This window comes from Gracilinanus agilis, chromosome 2 (assembly GCF_016433145.1).
Source record: "Gracilinanus agilis isolate LMUSP501 chromosome 2, AgileGrace, whole genome shotgun sequence".
Taxonomy (NCBI): Eukaryota; Metazoa; Chordata; class Mammalia; order Didelphimorphia; family Didelphidae; genus Gracilinanus; species Gracilinanus agilis.
The window spans coordinates 584,153,687-584,174,052 of record NC_058131.1 but is presented as its reverse complement, the minus strand read 5'-3'; the positions used below and the strand labels follow the sequence as shown (position 1 = coordinate 584,174,052).

General features: G+C 37.5%; 1 protein-coding gene across 3 annotated transcripts in view; it reads right to left on the bottom strand.

The window, feature by feature from the left end:
* Positions 1-560: 560 nt before the first annotated feature.
* Positions 561-20,366, bottom strand: part of PCSK6 (proprotein convertase subtilisin/kexin type 6) — a 266,121-nt gene continuing 246,315 nt past the window's right edge. For all 3 annotated transcript variants that reach the window (XM_044665405.1, XM_044665406.1, XM_044665407.1), the window contains 3 exons: positions 6,454-6,583; positions 3,407-3,519; positions 561-2,259 (listed from right to left, as the gene is read on the bottom strand). In XM_044665405.1, coding sequence (XP_044521340.1) covers positions 2,162-2,259; positions 3,407-3,519; positions 6,454-6,583 — 341 coding nt within the window. In that variant the 3' untranslated portion in view covers positions 561-2,161. The remainder of the gene's footprint in view (positions 2,260-3,406; positions 3,520-6,453; positions 6,584-20,366) is intronic.

Below are 20,366 nucleotides of genomic sequence, written 5' to 3'. Positions count from 1 at the left end.
GAACATATGCTAAATGTACTTGCCACTGGATGTGATATTGGCTTTCCACAGACTTGACTATAAAGATGCAGGAGTGCTTCTTTCATTGCAAGATCCCATGTTTTTTTGCCCCGATCTGAAGCATGCTACATTCTGTTCTTTTTCCTTATTCAACTTGCACAACTCAACCCAGAATTCTGAGTATTTTCACAATGAGATTAAAATACAATTATTAGTTTCTGAACCCTTGTTTGTGTTTTTCTCCATTATTTCTTCATAAGTAATACTCTAGAGCAGTGGTTCCCAAACTTTTTTGGCCTACTGTCCCCTTTCCAGAAAAAATATTACTTAGCCCCTGGAAATTAATTTTTAAAAAATGTTAATAGCAATTAATAGGAAAGATAAATGCACCTGTGGCCATCACCACTCCCCTGGATCGCTGCAGCACCCACCAGGGGGTGGTAGTGCCCACTTTGGGAAACACTGCTCTAGAACTAGACCTCCACTTTACCACTTCAGCTTTTCTAAAATTAAAGATACAAACTTCATATGCAGACAAAAAAAAAATAAGATATCACTTGTAAAATTAAGTATACACATATATTTCACATAGTGATCAATAATTATTTAAAACACTTTGGTGAATTAGAAAGAAATACAGGCTTTTTTGTTATGGGATGTTAATTGTTTTTATTAACTTAGTGCTTAAAATGTATTCTCTTTGCTTCGTTTTTGTTTTTTGGGATTTTTTGGTTGCTGATCCATGTGGTTCATGGTTCTCACCTGCTCATGGAGGAAAAGGCCAGTACATTAGAGATGAAATAGGGCAAAATGGCTAGTCAAAGAAAATGGGGCAAAATCCTGTTACTTCCATACTAAAATGAATTGACCAAGCAGATCTGTGCATCTTACTGCAAAAATATGAAACATTTTTCAAAATAATTAATATCAGCAAAAATTATAACACATAGCTTAAAAATGATATCCACAAATATTTCAAGGAAGAATAAGTCATTCTTTGTCCATATATGCTCACAGAACACAGAAAAGTGTCCATTTGCCTTAAAAATACATCTACTGAAAATAAACCCACAACTGCATAAGTTACTTAAAATAAATGTCACTAAATGTATTTTAAAAGCAATTCTATAAAACAAGTGATTCTCTTAAAACTTCACTGAATAGATTTTGATTTGCTTGATAGAATTGCTTAGTATATAATTAGGGTTTTCCTTGGCTTATTTGTTAGAATGCCTAAGATATTCTGCTGTCATCCTCTGGAAGATTTTAACAGAGTTGAATTAATACAAATAAACTGACATTATTGAGATTTTAAGAAACAAACAAACCCTACTTATAGAAGATCTATGGCAATATGAATAATGTGATGAACTGATCTCAGTAGCAGAGTTCTGCAAAGAAAGCAATAATCTTCTGATTTGGCTTTTGGATTTGAATGGGTAAACCATTAATAACAGTTTCAGAATTAGCTTTAGTAAACAGAAATAGACACTTTATCCCCAGAGATCATAAAACATGTGATCGAAACTACAACATATTTGGTCTTATCAATGGCCAATTTAATGCTTTTGCTTGATGTTGAAGTTTGTGACTTGTCCAATTTTTCAACGTATGCGTGGTCAGAACACAAATGTATTCTCTTGTTTTAAACTATCCTGTATAGATTTATAGTGATGCCATCCAATAGCATATGGTGGGGAAAATAATTTTTGTATTAGATTTCTTCCCTTCCTGCTTTGGTTTTGGAGATTTAGTGAACCCATGTTCCCACATGCTGCTATGAGTCCTGAGCATGGAATCTTAAAATTCGCAGTATTTCCATTTTGAGTCTGTTAAGAGGATTTGGCTAATATGGCCAAGGTGCACAAGTTATACATCCATTACAGCTCAGGGGACCAGTGTTTGAAAGAATTAATATCACCATTTCAAAAATTTCCTTTTGAGACTTCCACAACAATAACAAACTTCCATCTTGTGTTAAAAAAGAGACACTGCTGAAGAAACAAGTTCATGGTGAGATTAAAACTGTCAAACATAAAAGAGCATCCTCAACAGCCCTATATGAAAACTCTCTCCAAAATGAAAAATAGTTTGTCCTGAAGGTTGAGCAAAGCTGGACTTGCAGGATGCTCTCTTTCTTGGGTGTAGACGCTGAAACACTCTATCCAGCCAGGAGACACGTCCGACAGCAAAGCTGTGTGAAGAGCTTCCGCTCGCAGAGATTATTTGATTTTACCATTTCACAAAACATTTCGGCAGCTGGAATTCCACATTTAAGGGGGAAAAAAGAGAGAGAGAATGTATCATGAGACTTCTGCATTAGGACGCCAAAAGGAATATGTGGAAAAGCAAACTCTTTCATGAAGAACAGCACAGTTCATCATTTTTATGTGTGGTACAAAAAAACCCCCAAGATCACAAAATATTACGATAATTTAAAAAGGGATCTTTCTATTCTTTAAAGATAAGCTCAGATTCTGGAAATCCAGTTAAAAAATTTCTTAATCCTTTTGCTAATTGTAAACTAAATAAATTAAGAGGTGCTGCCCTACTCATACCCCTGCCTCCCTCCCTGTGAGACCTTCTCTCCCCTTCCTCCTAAGCCAACTTTTGTCAAAAAGAGAGGCAGGACCATATAGTGGAAAGAATACTGAGTTTGGATATGGCTCTGCCAACTTACTATCTTAATGGTCTCAGGTAAGTCACTTTACCTTCCTGGGCCTTGGTTAGCTCATCTAGTGGACGGGGTGAGGGTGGCTGGAATAGTTAGCTATGGTGTTCAAGCTCGTGGTTTCCTACTTCAATGGCAATACAAGGGTTGCTTAGATTCTAATTATGCCTGAACTGGCAATCATATTTCTGGAATGGAGAAACAGTGCAAAATTTTAAATTTTAAAAATAAACCAACATTCAGTGAAAACACTAATAGTATATTGGGCCTCAGTTGCCAAGCCAGTGACTCTGATCAGTGCGTAAGATCCCAAGAGAAGATGATACTGCAGAAAACAAGATTGTCTTCAAATGGTTTGATACAGGGGAGTGGCGGAATGACAACTGAACGAGGACTCAGAAGACATACATTCTCATCTCAGTTCTGCTACTAACTAGCTGTTTTGCCCTGGGCAAGCCACTCTACTTTTTTATATTCCAGCATGAGGAAAAAACTGAAAAATTTCTAAGAAAGTCAATTCAATATTAAGAAAATATGAAAGAAGAGGGGAATTTCTCTTTTCTTTTCCTTTAAAGAAATGATATATCATAGATTGGAGTCTTACTCAAAACTTAATAATATGCAGCCTTAAGGATACAACTCATGTGGGGTATGCCTGTCTCTCTTATTCTGTAACTCTGGCGAGTCTGTAGTAAAAGATGTAATTCTCTTCAGTTATATATTAGGTTTACTGACCATTGCTGCAGGTGTCATTTGCTACACATGTATTTCCAAGCAGCATGAAACCTGCTTTACACTTGACACAATTCTTGCTGGAGCCTTCACAATGTAAACAGTTTTCTTCACACCTGTCAGAGGAGACAAAGTCCCAAACTTACTTGAGAAATTCTCTCAAACATTCCCCAAGTCTCTAAGATGCTACTGAATGCTCTTGGTTGCTTTTGTTGAAGCATAACCTACAGTATAATCATAGTATAATCCAGTACTGAGGTTCCATGTTAATACAGACAAGTCAAGGAAACAGGAAAATGGTAAGGTATTGATTACACTCAAAGTAGAGCTCTGACTATTACTCTCCTGCACTAAGGTATAGTACCATCTCTTCTCTCTCTACCTCTTTTCTCATTCTGTTTCCCCCACAAAGATAATTAAAGACTTAAAAAAACTTTATTTTTTGTCTTATTATAAGTTCTAAGACAGAAGAGCAGCAAGAGTGAGGCAATTGGAGTTAAATGATTTTTTAAGTGATTTTCCCAGGGTAACACAGGTAGGAAGTATCGGAGGCTAGATTTGAACTCAGGTCTTCTTGACTCGAGGCCTGGGACTCTATCCACTGTGCTTCCTAGCTGCCTCAATTTGTTACATTTTAAGAGATTACCAATGTCAGGTCCTAGATTGGACTAAGAAAACTCTGGGAATTGGGCAAAGATAGAAATAACAGAGACAGGACTTGAATCTAGGTTCCAGGACTCCAAAATTGGTAGCACTTTTCACTGCTTCTGGTACAATGTTCACATTAAGTCCCCAAACTTATAGAAACAGCAAGACTAGCTTTCATCTTCTGGGACTGAGGATGTATTATTAATGGCAGAGATTATTATCATTCAATTCCAAGATTTCCCTGGGTTAGAGATATTTAGTTTAATTATACAAGAACCATCTGGCTGGTTAAAAGTGAAGAATTTTCTTCAGAGAAGAGTTCAGGGGCCAGATGAAGAGCCGTCAAGGAAAGTTGAAGCTGAGCAAATTAATCCTGCAAGCTAACTAAAGATGCAGGGAACACACATCAGCCTATTTGTAAAATAATCACCACCAAAACTGGGTGCCATAAGATCATAGAAATGTACATGACTTATTATTCTCACACTAGTTTACTAACTCACTTTTAAAAAAGCAAAAAGGTGAAACAAACTTAAGCAATTATCTAAGGACAACCCCCTACATCAAGTTGCCCAGAAGGAGAACTTGTATGGATATAATCAAGATAAATGATGGAATGGCGCTTGTTAAAAGCTGGATTTTTTTCAAGGCCATAATCAGCACTAATGAAGGAAAGAATACTCTCTTCCTTGCAAGTACCTGTCCAGAAACAGGAAACCAGTTGTGCTTGAGAAAAAATACAAGTCCACTGGGAAAGGAAGGGGGGAAAGTCTGTCTTATTCTACAGATATTTATTAGAAAAACAAGTCAGCCTAAAATATTTCTCGGTTACCATAGCACTCAAGTGTATAAAAGTCAAAGGAATGCATTTGTGATTGAACTGAGGTAAAGGGCCACTGAAGAAATTAAACGAATGTTCTGTTCGACAGAGGGTGCATATAATAACTGTATTAATTCACAACAAGATATGTTGTTAGAAGAGATAAATTTAAAAAAAACCTCAGATACATTTTCTGAAGTTTAGGAAGAAGCTGTGCTTTTTATAATTCTAGCTATTAGTGTCCAGAAGCATTGTTCAATCAACTAGCAAACATTTAGGTACTGCGTTTGGTCAAGGAGATTAAAATACAGAAGAGTAAGACAGTTCAATCAACAAAGTTGGGCCATCCAATAAGTTGGGAGACATGGTCTGAGTCAGAGGTGTCAAACACAGAGCCCAGGGCCTTATGGTCCCCAACATTCCAGAGCCCAGCCCGAACCAGGTAAAAATGTATTTGGGAAAAATATAACAAAACAAATAAAATACAACAGAACACGGATAATATTAATATGTAGTTTTCTAAGTAAATACATGGCCCATAGGGATTCTTGTGTGGTTTAGCAGTCCTTGTTTCTATTTGAGTTTGACACCAATGGTCTAGGCAGCAAAGAAGTTCTAATTGCAGAATGGTGAGGCAGTTTTTTTCCATGACCTGCAGCAAAGAATAGCTCCAAGGGAATCAGGGAAGAGAACCAATTGTACCCTAGGGATGGTCTAAGGGGAGCTGGGGAAGAAAGGATATGATTATACTATGTTGGTTGCTTGCTTGGAATCTGGCCGGATCCTGGGGCTCAACACTTTTGCTCATAACAATCCTTCTGAGGAATCTTTACTTCAGACTGTGTCTCTTTCCCTGAATTGTGCCTCAGGCATACCAGGTTACTCATGGAGTCTATCTGGGGACCCAGAACTGAAGAATACAGCAGCATCTCTCCCATTGAGATTGGACAAGTAAGGATAAATACATCTGCTGAAAGGGCAGTGCAAAAAAGCAGATTGAGGGATGAACTGAGTCAGGAAGTTATAGGTTTGGTTTCTGTCTCAAGTATTAACTGTAAAACCTCTGGGCAAGTAACTTAACCTCTTTCAATCTTAGTTTTCTCATCTGTAAAATGGAATCTAATAATACCCTTCCAAAGTGTATAATTTTAAAAGATCTAATGTGAGAGTCACATAAAGAGCTTTGCAAGGACAAAGTGCTATATAAAAACTATCCATTATCACTTTTGTGACCATTTTCATTGATAGTAACAATATAAACTGGATTGTTTTGAAGAGGTCATACTTGTATACCTGTGATGTATCTAACCAGATTTATGATCTTGAGCAAATCACTTACAGTTCCATATTGCTTTCCTCAACTATAAAAAGAGGATAATCCTTGCCTTGAAAGGTTATTATGAAGATAAACTAAGATAATGGACACAAAAAGCTTACACAAAGCCTAAACGTAAGCTCCACTCCCATGGGGACACAGACATCAAATATATAGCTTTGGGTGCTTCGTTTAAGTTGCTTCATTGACACGTAATGAACCACAATCCTATTTAGTCTCAAGAACTTCCAAGAAGGGATTATGTACCTTGTACACACTTTCTGCAGGAAACCTGGCACCTTGGCAAAATAAAATCCCTCGTTGCAGCCCGGGACACATTTCTTCTCATGGATTTTAAAATTGTTGACACAATAGACACATTCTTCTTTGCCTGGCCCTGGAAAATACAGGAAAAGAAGCCAATTTCAAAAACCACAAATGATAATTACTGTGTGGTATCAATGCCACATTGTTCAAAGTGGGGCAGAGAGGTAACAGTGGCTCTCAGCCCAATTCAGTGACCCTTGGGTAAGAAAAGCAAGTTAGGCAGGCAGCTCTAGGCCTCATTCCTTAAGTGGTAATATTTAAGTAGTTCACAAATCTAGTATATTAATACATGACATATCTGGGAGAAACAGAAGCAAAGTCAAAATATAATAATCCTGATAATAGTACACAGATTTATTGAATGTCAAAGTCTATAGAGCTCCTGGCCTTTAACATTTGTGAGATGGGTAATGTAAATATTATTCCCATTTTACAGATGGATAATTAAGGCTCATGGGGATTTAAATAACTTGCCTAAAATCCTACAAGCAGGAGGTGCTAGATCTTGGGACTTGAACCTAGGTTTCCTTTTTCCAGGTTCTGCGCTCTTTGTATGATGCCATGCTGCTTTTGAACTTATCTTGGAATATTCTAGCTGACCTCTGTTAGCCTTAATTCCACACTTTCTGGACATGCTTTGTTAGGTCTTGTGGTTTGACAATATGGGCTAACAAGGGAGCAACTTTGTAAATGTGTGGGTAGAGACATATGCCTTGGCTTTGTCCTTTATGACCATGATGTATAATAGTGAGGGGTGGACAAATTATTTAAAAGTCCTAGAAGAGTGCGATGATGCCAGGAACCCCAAGTAGAAGGCAGAAAAGCATGAAGAAGTCAGCGATTAGGCAGAGTCAGAAAGGGATTTACCACCCTGTGTTAGGCAGTTGGGTTTGGAAGTAGCAACTCATCTCCCAGTAGTTGGCAACATCTGATGCTTTAGAGAAGGGCATTAAGATGGCACCTGGCTAATTTCTCAAGTTTTAAACAGTGGGGAGAAATGACTCCAGGTGTTTCTAGACAACTAGTATCTGCTGGATTTTAAAGAAAAAAAGAAATTTGGTTTACTCCCTTGAAGTCCAATTTCAAAAGCAGATAATATTTGACTCATGCCTATTCAAAGGTATGAAGGATACATTAAGTAGCCATCCCATTAAGGACATTCTTCCAGACAACATTAAGGAGAAAGACAAACTAGTTCCCACTTTTGTCATTATTGCACCAGGATATATATCTCATAATCAGAAAATTTTTAAGAGCTGGAAGGGACCTTAGAGGGCATCTGGTCCAATCACCTTATTTTACACACAAAGAAACTGAGACCTGGAAAGGTTAAGTGATTATCCAAGGTCACACTTAATTCTGTTTAAGGAAAATAGCTAGTAAAATGGTTTGGTTGGAAAACTCATGAGAGACAGTATTATAAAATAAGACCAGAAAAGTATGTGGCAGCCAAATTGCAGAGAACTTTAAATGTCATGTTGAATATTTTGTATTTTAGCAAAGAGGCAGTAGGGAGCTACTGAAGATATGTGGGTTATGACAAAAGAGGTTGTAAACATCAAAGCTCTATGTAAATAAGAATTGTCATAATGTTACAACAATCTGTACCATAGTCATCTGAATGTGACTTCATTCCTACTTAGCCTCTGATCACTTCTTTCCTGCTAAATAATCTGAGTGGTTACAGACAACAGGAAAGGAAAATAATCTTGCCTGCGGTGGCCATTTTCTCTGTTCTCCCAAGATCCTTCTCCTTTATGATGAATTTAATGGATTCAAAGTGAAAAAAGACAATGCAGAGGAAAAAAGCAAAAAGAGTTATAACTTTAAACAGGGTGAGGCAAATGAAGTACCCATAAGGAAGATGAATAAGAAAGGGTGCTGAATACAAATATAATGAATGGAATGTGCTATCCCATATTGTCTCCTCAATGAAGGCAACTTGAAACCCTGGCTGGCAGAATATAAAGGGAGCAGTGTTCTTCTTTCTATAGTTAGACCTTTGGGTCCCAGACTTCTCTTACTGTTTCTGGTCTTTCTTCAAAACCATTTTTCCTTCACCTTGAATATTGAAGTACATCAATCACACAAAGGCAGATTAACTACAAGTAAAATTTACTATAGAAGAGATTTGGGAAGTACTAGACATTTTTTAGGTGAAGCATCCTGAGTAAAATTCATTTTACCCTCTTGGCAAAGAATTGGAGTACTGCTTCCATAGGGGATAGGTCAGGTTTTTACAGAACTTTAACTTCAGATAAGGAAATAGCTTTGTTCTAGGGCTGTGTTGGTGAATGTATGGCATGAGTGCCAAAGATGGCACATAGAATGCTCTCTCTAGGCATGTGCTGCTCCCCCTCCCTCCCCAGAGTTCATTACTAGAAAGGTAGAGGAACTTGGGCAGAGCTGCTCCCTTCCCCCTCTCCACTGTGCCTGACAACATTTTTTCACTTCACCCGCCCCTCTGCCCAGCAGCCCAATGGAAGCTCATAGCGGGTAAGGTGGACAGCTCACAGGTGGCAGAGCTGGAGGGGAGCAGAGTTCTTGGGCCACTCTTCTCCCCCTCTTCATCTGCACTGAGGACATTTTTTCACTTCACCCACCCCTCCACCCAGCAGCCCAATGGGAAAGTTTTCTCCCTCTCCTGTGTGGAGGTAAAGGAGAAGCAGGGCATGGCACAGGGTCTCTGGGGGAGGTGGGGCATGGCGCATGGCCTCTAAAAGGTTTGCCATTACTGTTCTAGGGTGTCAAATCTAACGGACAATTTTTATACTCCTCTAAGGGAAAAAGCCTGGAGTATGTTTGGTGGTTTAGTGGTAAAGTTATGGCCAGGCAGAAGCTAGTGATAATGGGAGTAGGATGGGAGCACTATCACTGGGTGACCAGTGAACATCTATAGATATTCATTAAAATTCCACCAACAAGACCCAGTATTGGGCTGGAAAGGGTTTCTCCTCCCCATTCTGTGGAAAGGCAGGGGAAAAGAGCTTGTTTCACTGGTGGAGCTGAGGGTCTTCTTAATTCTTCTTCTTCCTCCTAGATCCCAGAAGCCTTTTCAGTTCCCAACAGTTTTACCCTCCTTGGCTTCTCATACTTTTCTGAGACCCAGAACCCAGGAGTTGTTTGTGAAGTCTCAGATGAAAGTATGATAGGCCACCCCATGTTCATCTGAAATGTTTCCCAAAGGCTAGAAGTCCTTCTCTCTTTCTATATAATCTGCCCCAGAAGAGGGGTGGTATAGGTTGGAGACACAAATGTTGTGGCAAAGTGAGAGATGGAGTTAGTCCTCCATCTCTAGGATTTTTCTCTCCTTTAAGCTTTCCCCTATTAAGCCACTTAAACTTCCCAGGAGAAGAGAATATGTAGGAAAGTTAACTTGGGCCTAAAGTGGATCCAAAAGAAAGTTGCCCTTCCCACCTTCCCTTTTTGTTGCTTGTCCTGATTCATGAAATTAGGGCTTGCTCTGCTTTGGAAGGGCTTGCTCTGGATCTGGATGATGGATTTTAACAACCTGGCTGAATGTATTGGGTTAGGAGTCAGGAGAACTGGGTTTTATTTCCTTCTTGGGATATATTATTCACAATATTCTCATTTGTACTTAAAAAAATGTACCTGCATTTTAAAGGTAGCATCCAAAGGGAAAAAGATCCATTTGTAAAAAAAATACATGTAGCAGTTCTTTTTGCCACAGCAAAGATTGGAAATTGAGGGAATGCCCATCAATTAGTGAATGGTTAACAAGCTGTGGTATATGATTGTAATGGAATATTATTTTTTTTAAGAAATGACAAGCAGTCAGGTTTCAGAAAAATCTGGAAAAACTTACATGAACTGATGTAGGGTGAAGTGAGCAGAACTGGGAGAATATTGTACACAATAACAGCAATATTATATAATGAACAACTGTGAATGACAGATATATTCTCATCAATACAATGATCTGGACAATCCCGAAGGACTCATGATGAAAAATGGTATCTGCTTCTATTGAAAGAACTGATAGAGTCTACATGAAGACTGAAGATTACTATCTTTCACTTCTTTTATCTTTTTTGAGTTTTATTCCACAAAATGACTAATAAGGAAATATGTTTTACATATTTGTATCATATTGCTTATCATATCAAGGAGGGGGGAGGGAAGAAAGGGAAAGACAGAGAGAATTCAAAATTTTAAAAATGAATGTTAAAAGGTGTTCGTACATGTAATCAGGGGAAAAGAAAATGTTATTTTAAAAAGGTAGCATCCATATATTTCTACTGTGCCCTAAAATTAGTTAAAGTCAGATATTTACATTTTAACACAGCTATCTCTGGTCCTTTGTTTGAGGCCTCTTTTCCTAATTCAGAATCATTTTTATTCAAAAAGGAAGATGAGATATACACAGAGAATAAGGAGGGAAGCATTTAGTTTGTATTGATTATTTAAGATTAGGGTTCCAAACTTTTAAGAAAATAGCATTTGTAAGTATGTGAAGGAATACTGATGTTGCAAAATAATTTTTAAATTTATTATTCATATAGGAAGTGGAAGTACTTGTTGAATACAAACTATCTCCAATATGCATTTGACAAAATGAAAAGTAATTCTTGCAAAATATTAGGATATGAGAACTGTTAAAAAGAAAAAACAAGGGATTAAGGATCTTGCTTTTAGTAGATTCTCTTTCTGCAATTGTTAGATAAATGCCATCTAAGCTTAGAGTGATACTTTGTCACTTTCTTAAGAGAGGGTGAAGGGCGAGATGAATGTCATCATGGCAGAAGCAGAAGTACTTATACTTATCTTTAGCTCTGTGTTGTTTAATATTTAACATTTCTCTCAATGACTTAGACAATGTAATGCAGATGACAGAAATCTGAAGTTAGCTAACACAATGGATGACAAAGTCAGTATGCAATAGAATCTCAAAGGAGTAAAGAATGGGATTAAAACTAATAAGATGAAACTGAATGAAGATAAATGTAAAGTATTCTTAGGCACAAAAAGTCAGTCACACAAGTAGAAGATAGTAAGATGTGGTGAGAAAATGGTTTTTCTGAAAAAGATTTCAGGTTTTTAGTGCATAGTTAACTCAATGAGATAGAAGTATGTTATAGTAAAGCCAAAAAAAGTTAATGTGATCTTGGGCTGAATTAAGAGCTTCTAGGAATAAAGAAGGTCTCATCAGAATTAATCTGGAGTATTGTGTTCATTTCTGGGGGCCAAAGTTTAAGAATAATATTGATAAGCCAGAAAGTATGTAAAATAGGAAAATCAGCATGAAGGCTTTGAATCTATGTCTCAATGGAGGCTGAAAGAGAAGCAATATTGTCATTAAAGTGAAACACAGAGTTAAGTAGAAAATAGTTGAGGAATTCAAGAAACATTAAAATATTGGTACAGAAAGTCACATGATAGATATCATAATAATGAAGGACCTAAATTATGTGAATCATCTCTGAATAATTATCTCTCTTTTCTATGAGAAGATTAGCTGTTTATTTTTATACTTACTGATTCAATTCAACAAATGTTAATGATAATCTTATCCTTTAAATTGGAGGAACCAATGAGAGAAAGGCCTATTCTTAGCCCAAATTTGATTAACAAGGAGGACCTGGTTTCTGTGGTTAAAATGCTGGGAATCTCAGATAGAAATGATCCTTTCACCTCACAATTTATTGGTAGAGAAAGGAAAGCTGAGCACAGTCAGACATGTATTTAAAGATCAGGAGAATAGATTTCAAATGTTCCAGAGAAAAAATGGGTAGGATAGCAGGGTCTAAAGTTCTATAGAATGAGTAGGCAGCTCTCAAGAATGAAATTCTGAAGACATAGGATGAACAATTTTGATGAGGAAAAAAAGGGAAATAGTCTAAAGAGATCAATGTAGATATTCAGGGAATTCATTGATCTACTTCGATTAAAAAAAAACCCTATAGAGAATTAAAGCAAGAACAGATAAAGGAGGAGGGATCTAAAAGAGAGGCATCCTATAAAATAATTTCAGAGGTGATAAAGCAGAGGAAAGCTAAGGTCATCAACAAAATCTCTTAAAAAGCTAAATTGCTGGAAAAGAGTATGACCAAAAAAAGTGTAACCACTTTTTGGGTTGGATAGGATGATAACAAATCATGATAATGGATAACTGTGAGAAAAGGCCAAACCATTTCATACTTAGTTTCTTCTGTTTTCTTTGCTGAGGTAAATGATCTAGAACTAGAAAGGATAGAACAAATATGGCCGATAATGGCCCAAGATTGTCATAAAGTAAGGGAGTATCTGATTACTCTTAAGCTGTTCAAACAACCAGGTCCTGACAAACTATGTCCAAGGGACATGGAAAAATCTGGCAAATGTTATTGTTGAGCTTTGTGACTTATTGTATATGAGTTATAAAATTGGTGTTTATGAATGATGAGTGATTTCTGATAGATCATGAAGAACAGAAGAGGTCCACAAATCATAGTTATAAGGATCGGACTATTGCTCTGCTCTTGCTGACAAAAGTAACTCCATTTTTGATCATTGACTTTACTTGTCTATGTATCAGGAAGTTCCTGTTACCAAATTCTATCCAATAATTGATGCAGCCAGCATTCATTTAGGCAAGTAATACAAGACAATCCTGGTCATAATTTAGCAAACTTCATCTAATCCATGCATGCAAAATCAGTAAACTTTCCTGATCACAATGCCCTTGTTCTTGATATGTAGGGAAGGTTTGTGGTGTGGGCCACCCACTGATTGACTGCCCCAAAGGTTTCCCTCTCACTTGGTCCCTGTGAATCTGGCCAGCTACAAAATTCATATATAAGCTCAGAGACTCAGAGCTCTGTGCTCTTGACTGAGGCACACATCTCATTGCCTATGAGTAATAAACTGTCTGGCTTGTAATCTTTTGAGTGTTTGTGTCCTTTCTTAATATGTTATCCATGATTTCCTCACAGTAGCCCAGTGAGACTGACCTTGATTCCTGACAAAAATTTTAGAATATATTATTAAGGAGAGGATCAGTGAAAGACTAAAAAAGGAAGCAGTGATTACCAAGATTTTGGATGGCTTCATCATGAACAAGTCATGTTAGACTAACCTCATTTCCTTTCTTGACAGGATTACTAAACTGATGGGTCAGTGAAATATTATAAACAAAATTTACTTAAAGTTTAGGTACATACTACTTCTACCTCTAATAACATAGAATTTAGCAAAGCATTTGAGAGTCATTCATATTAATTCTAGAAGACAAGATGGGGAAATAAGGGCCAGTTAGTTAGATTACAAACTGGTCAAATGGCTGGATTCAAAGAGTAGTCAACTGGGAAGTAGATCTCTGCTGGAATATCCCAAGGAGATATGTATGGACTTATGATGTTACTTACTTTTAAAAAATGACTTGAAGAAAAAAGATCATATACTTACCACGTTTTTAGATGGCACAGAACTTGGAAAATCTCAATAAGCTAGAATACTGGACTGAATCAAATAAGATGACAAAAAAAAATCTTATATTTGTGTTTAAAAAAATCAATCACATGAATCCAGATAAAATGTTGTTAGTAGTTCATCTAGAAAAGAGCTGGGGATTTCACTAGGCTGTATGCTACATATGAGTCAACAGTGTGATACAGAAGCCAAAAAAGCTAATTCTATCTCAGGCTGCATTAAGAAAGATACAATGACCAATACTAGGAAGGTGATAGTTTTATTGTTCTCTACCCGTTAGGGTATTAAAGAGGACAGCGATAAACTTGGGAGTATTTGGGGCAACTAGAATAATAAAAGGGCTTAAAAGTACACTGTATATAAATCAGTTGAAGAAAGTAGAAACATTTGGGGTGAAGCAAAAAAAAACTCAAGTAAAGCATATTGATTGTCTTGAAATATATGAAGAACTGTCTTGTGGAAGAGTGAACAGGTGGTCCTTTTTGGTTCCAGAAGGCAGAACTAAGAGCAATAGGTAAATGTTGAAAAGAGGGAGATAGAAGCTTGAGATAAGGAAAAAATTCCTAACAATAGGAATTATTCCAAAGTAGAACAGGCTGCCTCAGAAGGTAGTGGTAGAAGTTTTCTCTTTCCTAGATGTCTTCATGTAGAAGTTGGATAATCATTGGAATATAAATAAGATTTCTGCTTAGGCACAAGATGGACTAGATGGCTTCTAAAATCCTTTACCATGCTGAGATTCTGTGATCAGAATCTCTACAAATGAGGAATGTAGAACAAAAAAGGCAGTGGAGTGTAAAAATAAGAGCGAAGAAGAAATATAGCTATATTCACTAAGCATCAATGATTAAACCATTTCTATAATACTGGACGGTGATTTGTTCTCATACATCAAAAATAGATTTGGAACTGAGGATGGCGGACATTTTTGTGAATCCAGTTACTTGGAAGGCTGATGCTGGCAGATCTCTTGAGCTTGGGTGTTCTGAGCTGCACAGGGATATGCTAATCAAGTGTCCACACTAAGCATAGTATCAGTGTGCTGAGTCTGTTGGAGTAGGCAGGTAGGAGGCACCAGGTGGTTTATAAGGAGGAGCTTGCTGACCCAGGTCAGAAATGGAGCAGGTCAAAACTCCTGTGCCAATAATAGGAGGAACTGGCCAAAGAGTAGCCACTGCACTGTGAGATGAAGAGACCCAGTCTTAAAAAAGAAAAAGAAAGGACATTTTTAAATGGAGAAATTCCAGGAAGGACAGTCAAAATGACTGAATGGAAAATTGATTCCCTGAGGAAATGTTAACAGAAGATTTAGAGAAGACTAAAGGGTGTCTTGCTCCTTAAGTACACGAAGGACACAAGAAGGATGCTAGTGAATTGTTCACTATCTCCCAAGAGACTCAAAGCAAGAAGAAGCCCAATTAAATGGTCGCCAAATTTTGGTTTTATACAAGGAATCTTTGTGGTACTCTCTGAATGATGAAACAATGGGCAAGTAGAGTATGGGAATTGCCTGCCTGAAGATCTTTGTAAATGAGAAAACCTGATTTAGGTTATTGACTTGCCTAGAGGAAAAGATCTGTTGTGGATCATCTTTTGAGATCACTGGCAATTCTGTGACATTATGTTTAGTTTTATGATTGTGGTAAAATTTGTTAGAAATCCAAGGTCATGTGTCTCAGGGTCCTACATACTAGACAATGCTATTCTGCTATTTCTAGGTGCTAGGACAAAGAGGGCTTCTTAGACTAGTTGGCAAAAATACTCCAACTTAGAATACAGAGAAAGAGCCACGATGATTAAGAAACGTTACCAATGACCCAAGGAAGGAACAGTTTATAAATGTATATGTGAACAGTGGAGAATAAATAAAAAGATGAGAAAGGGAACATCATGAACTATATATTGACTGGAATTTAAATAAGAGAGGAATTTTCGTAAGGGAGCCTAAGTCAGCTTTCTTGTATGCTTACCAAGAAGATGAATGAATAATTTAGAGTTAGTCCCACCCAGGAAATGAACCACATATGATAAATGGGATTTAAGCTAGTGAACATGAATTGCTTAGAGATTTTATTATCATCATATCAGTCCATTCCCTTAAGGGTACGCATGAAAATTAAATGCGAATAATCTTATTTCTTTGAAATTTTGAAAGTCGAACCCAAAGGAATGTGGAATGAATTCAAGAAAACTGATGGAATTTAATGGTGTCTAGGATTTGCATCTGGCAAACAGGGAGGTGGTCAGGATTGATAAGAAGGGTGTAATGGGAAAATTTCCTTTTACTAGGACCTCAACCAACCTTTTACATTCTAGTAATAGTAATGTAATCTAGCATGCAGTCACACCAACAGGATAATCATTACTCTTTTCCCAAAGCATCCTTTTATGTTTACCACATGAGATGACTCATTCTTTGGCATGGCTAGGAAAGCTTCCAGATTATCCAAACTATTTGGGGGCATGAGAGTCAGTATAGTGTACTGGATAGAGATGTGGCCTCAGAAGCAGAAATACCTTGGTTTAAGTCTCTGATATACACTGGCTATGTGACATCTAACTCCCCAGTGCCCCAGGCCACTCTCTAAGACTATAGGTTGCAGAACCATTGCTGATCTATATAGTCTAGTAGAAGGAGATTCCTTCTTGAGAGTTCCTTATGTCAAGGAAATTGTAGGTTTGACTTAAAAAATAAAGAAAAGACCAAAAAAGCTTTAGAAATGGCTTTCTGACATTGAAGTAATATTTGGCTCAAAATAACACTGAGTGAATTTGGTGACTATTAATTCATTTCAGATTGGCAAAAATGGCAAGTAATTAACCCCTCAGGTAGCCAATCAATTTTTAATCTCTGTTTGTTGCTATTTAGATCACATGTGGATAAAACTGTGAAAATTAGGCTCTAGATAGGATTTTTAAAAATTATTATTCTTAGACTTACAGCAGTAGCTTCTTACAAGTATTGAAAGAAAACGTGATTTGTTTTTTCCATCAAACAACTATACTCAAGGGCCCACAGTTATATTCTTCAATCTCTCTGGGCATTTCCCCTGGGCTCACCATAACAGAAATGTCTCTAGGATGTCTAGTCAAGGGACTGAAATATAGTGACAATATCATTACCATCTAAGACTCCCCTAAGAGTAAGCACAAAGGGATTTTAAAACTTGCATGGACCATTAGACTTGGGCACAGGTGTTCAATTGAATAACTGCAGACTCAGATGTTCTGGAAGGCCATGCCTCACAGATTCAGAGTAATGGACAAACAAGAGCTGTGGAAGGATCTCAAAATCTGACATTAAGACAGCATTTGACCTCCAAATACTATCCAAGAGATTAATGACAACAGACAGTGAACTGGCTAAAGAACAAGAAAGGAAGAGTTGCCAGGAGGAGAATATTTCAGGTTGGAAAGACATTAACTGGAGACAGTCCCTAGATTTCAGTTAGAGCAACCCTTCAACCATGTCACTGGATTAAAAAAAAAAAGAGCAAAGGCAATGAGAGCACAGTTTTCAAGCTTACAGATGCTGCTATATTGGGTGTGACAACAGATAATGAGGAGTGATCAGGAGCAATGCAGTGAGATGTTGAAACGACTGCATGACTGGAGAAAGGATAAAAGAGGAGCTACGTGCAGAGGTGAAATGAGAAGAGCACCCTGCCACACTCAAAACATTATCGGTGATAAAAAGACTTTTTAGGCAGCAGGATTAAAGTTAGCATGCAATTCCACTGATGGCAATTTTGGAACCTGAATTTCCAAAAAAACTCAAAGTGGTAAATCAAAAAAGACAGTGAAAGGAAGAGTACAGGTGGTTAAAAATTCCCTTCCCCTGAAATCAGCATTCTCAACTGCAGCTTACAGGTCTTAATAGATTCTTCTTATTCAACAAGGCATAAACAAAGAGTAATTGGCCACAGGAAAATAGTAACTGAAAGAGAGTAGAATATGAAATCCTCTTTTAGGATTGGATAGGATAAATGAATTCAATGTCTATGTTTGATGACTGGGTTGAAAATCAGAATCTTCATTTTATATATATATATATATATATATATATATATATGCCATCATATTTCAAGAAGAAAAGGTTACCTCATACTAGACTATTAAAGGAAGAACTCCTTGACATTCATTCATTCAGCTAATATTTCTTAAGCAGCTATTTCAGCTTATGCAGGACACTGGTAGGCATTTTGAGGAATGTAAGAGCTAACAAACCATGCTCCTTGCTCTCACAGAGCAGGGGAAGCAATCAGACTGGTACACCAATAATTGTAAGACATGGTATATTTGGGAAAGTGAATTGAGGTAAAATAATTGCAAAGTGCTATAGGGTTGGAAATCAAGATTGCAGGAAGGCTTCAGGGAAGAGATGGCATTTGATTTGGGTCTTGAGGGATGAGAGAAATTGGACAGGCAGAGCCAAAGGGAAGAACATTTCAAGCAGAGAGAATAATGTGAACAAAACTGGGAAAAGTTGAGATGTGCTTAGGAAATGGCAAATAGCCCAGTTTAGCTAGAAAGATAGGAAAGGACTAAATTATGGAGTCTTGAATTCTAGGCAAAGGGCATTCTACACTATAAAGGAAACTGAGCCCACTAAGGACTCTTGTGTAGAGAATAACAGGAGAAATGATACTTGGCTGCCATGTTACTGGAAAAAGCAGAAAGAGATTTTGAGGAGTTAGAGGGTAAGGACCAGATGTGTGATTTCACTGGCACAGGGAGGGAACTTCCAAATGAGGACACTCCCTCTATCGAGGCAGATTGTCACCTCTTACCCTAAAGTCTTAGGGCATTGCCTAGAGCACTAAAGGTAAAGTGATATGCCCAGAATCACACAGTTGGCATATATCAGAGAGAGGACTAGAATCCAGGTCTTTGTGGTTTCAGGGCTGGCTCTCTATCCACTAAGCCATGCTACTATTTGAAGATTATGAATGAAAAAAAAAATTTAAGGTATAGCAGCTTTATATGTAGATACATTAATATTTTCTTTAAAATTCTAGAATAGTTTTTCTTTTAATAGGTTCTACATGCTTGACACTGTAAGTTGTGTTATGTCTATAAAGGGTCCAAGGGAGATGTATAGATGTACAATAATGTTGATGTATCTATCTGTACTCTTCTCAGTTGCAGTTGATGGGAGGAACATCTACTCTGAACACTCTTGATTGCTGCTGTAAGTTATCCTTTTCTCTCTAACAGTTGCCCAGTAAGGACCCTTGAGAAGTTAGATAGATGGGTAACCTTTCCAGGTCTAACCTGGGGTTGGATAGATTAGTATTGGGTTAATGGTCTGCCTTGGATAACGTTTAGGATCTGACTGTGTTTGACTCCCTTCCCAAGGGCCATGATAGACAGACCACTCAGGAAGGTACTTGTTGAACACTCTATCTCTGAACAGGGAAAGGATAACAAGGTCAAGGATTGGGGATTGGAGACCCTATTGATCTATTATCTATAAACTAGTTGACAATCAGGACTGGAGGCTATTAATCTGGTGGAAGCTGGAGATTTACTCACTCCCTCTATCTCTGGCCGGACCTGGCCACAGCCAAGCCAGAGAATAGGGAAGGCTATTAATGCAGATGTATTGATGATCTTATTCTCTCAGCTTTCTCACTACCAGTGTTGGTGATTCATTAGCTCTCACAGTCTATCAGGAAATAGCTTCAGATTTATTCCTACCCTCTTCTTCATAGACCTCCCTGCCACCCTTCAACCACCTACTCAGTCTAGAGACTTCCTAGTCCAGAAACTCCTGTCCAGAGACCTCCAGAGAGAGACTTCCCTCAAAGTGGCTGTCAGGGGTATTTATACCGTGGGGTCAACCAACGTTTGCCTCTGGCTCCTGGCACCTGGGAACATTCTGAGTCTCTCCAACTGCCATCCCAGTCAGTCAAGGTAGCATCCATCACTTCCCAGCTTATTAATATAATAGTTGCTATATAAGTTATCAGGCACTTTTTGATTAAAGGGACCAATATAGAAAAAGATGGCTTATTTGGGAGAGTGACTTTGGTTCAACTCCTGGCTCTCTTTCTATTTACTTCTGTAAATTTTTACAAGTTAATTCTCTTCTCTACTTGGTTTCCACATTTGAAAATGCAGACAGTATCTAAATCTATAAGCTGCCCTATTTAGTTCAGACGATGTACAAATGTCAAATAAATTAAACCGATAAAAGAAGCCAAATAAAATAAATCCAAAATTCTCAAATAAAAGAAAACACATCAACTTTCCTGGACTTTTCAGAAGAAAAGCATGATGTGAATGATTGTTTTGTTGAATTATAATTCTAAAGCTCCTACTTCATTGAAAGTTCAACATAATGAGGACTCAGAGAAATAGGAATAAGATAATTTGTTATGTAAACAATAGTGACACTGAGATAAGAGGAGGGGATGGAGAAG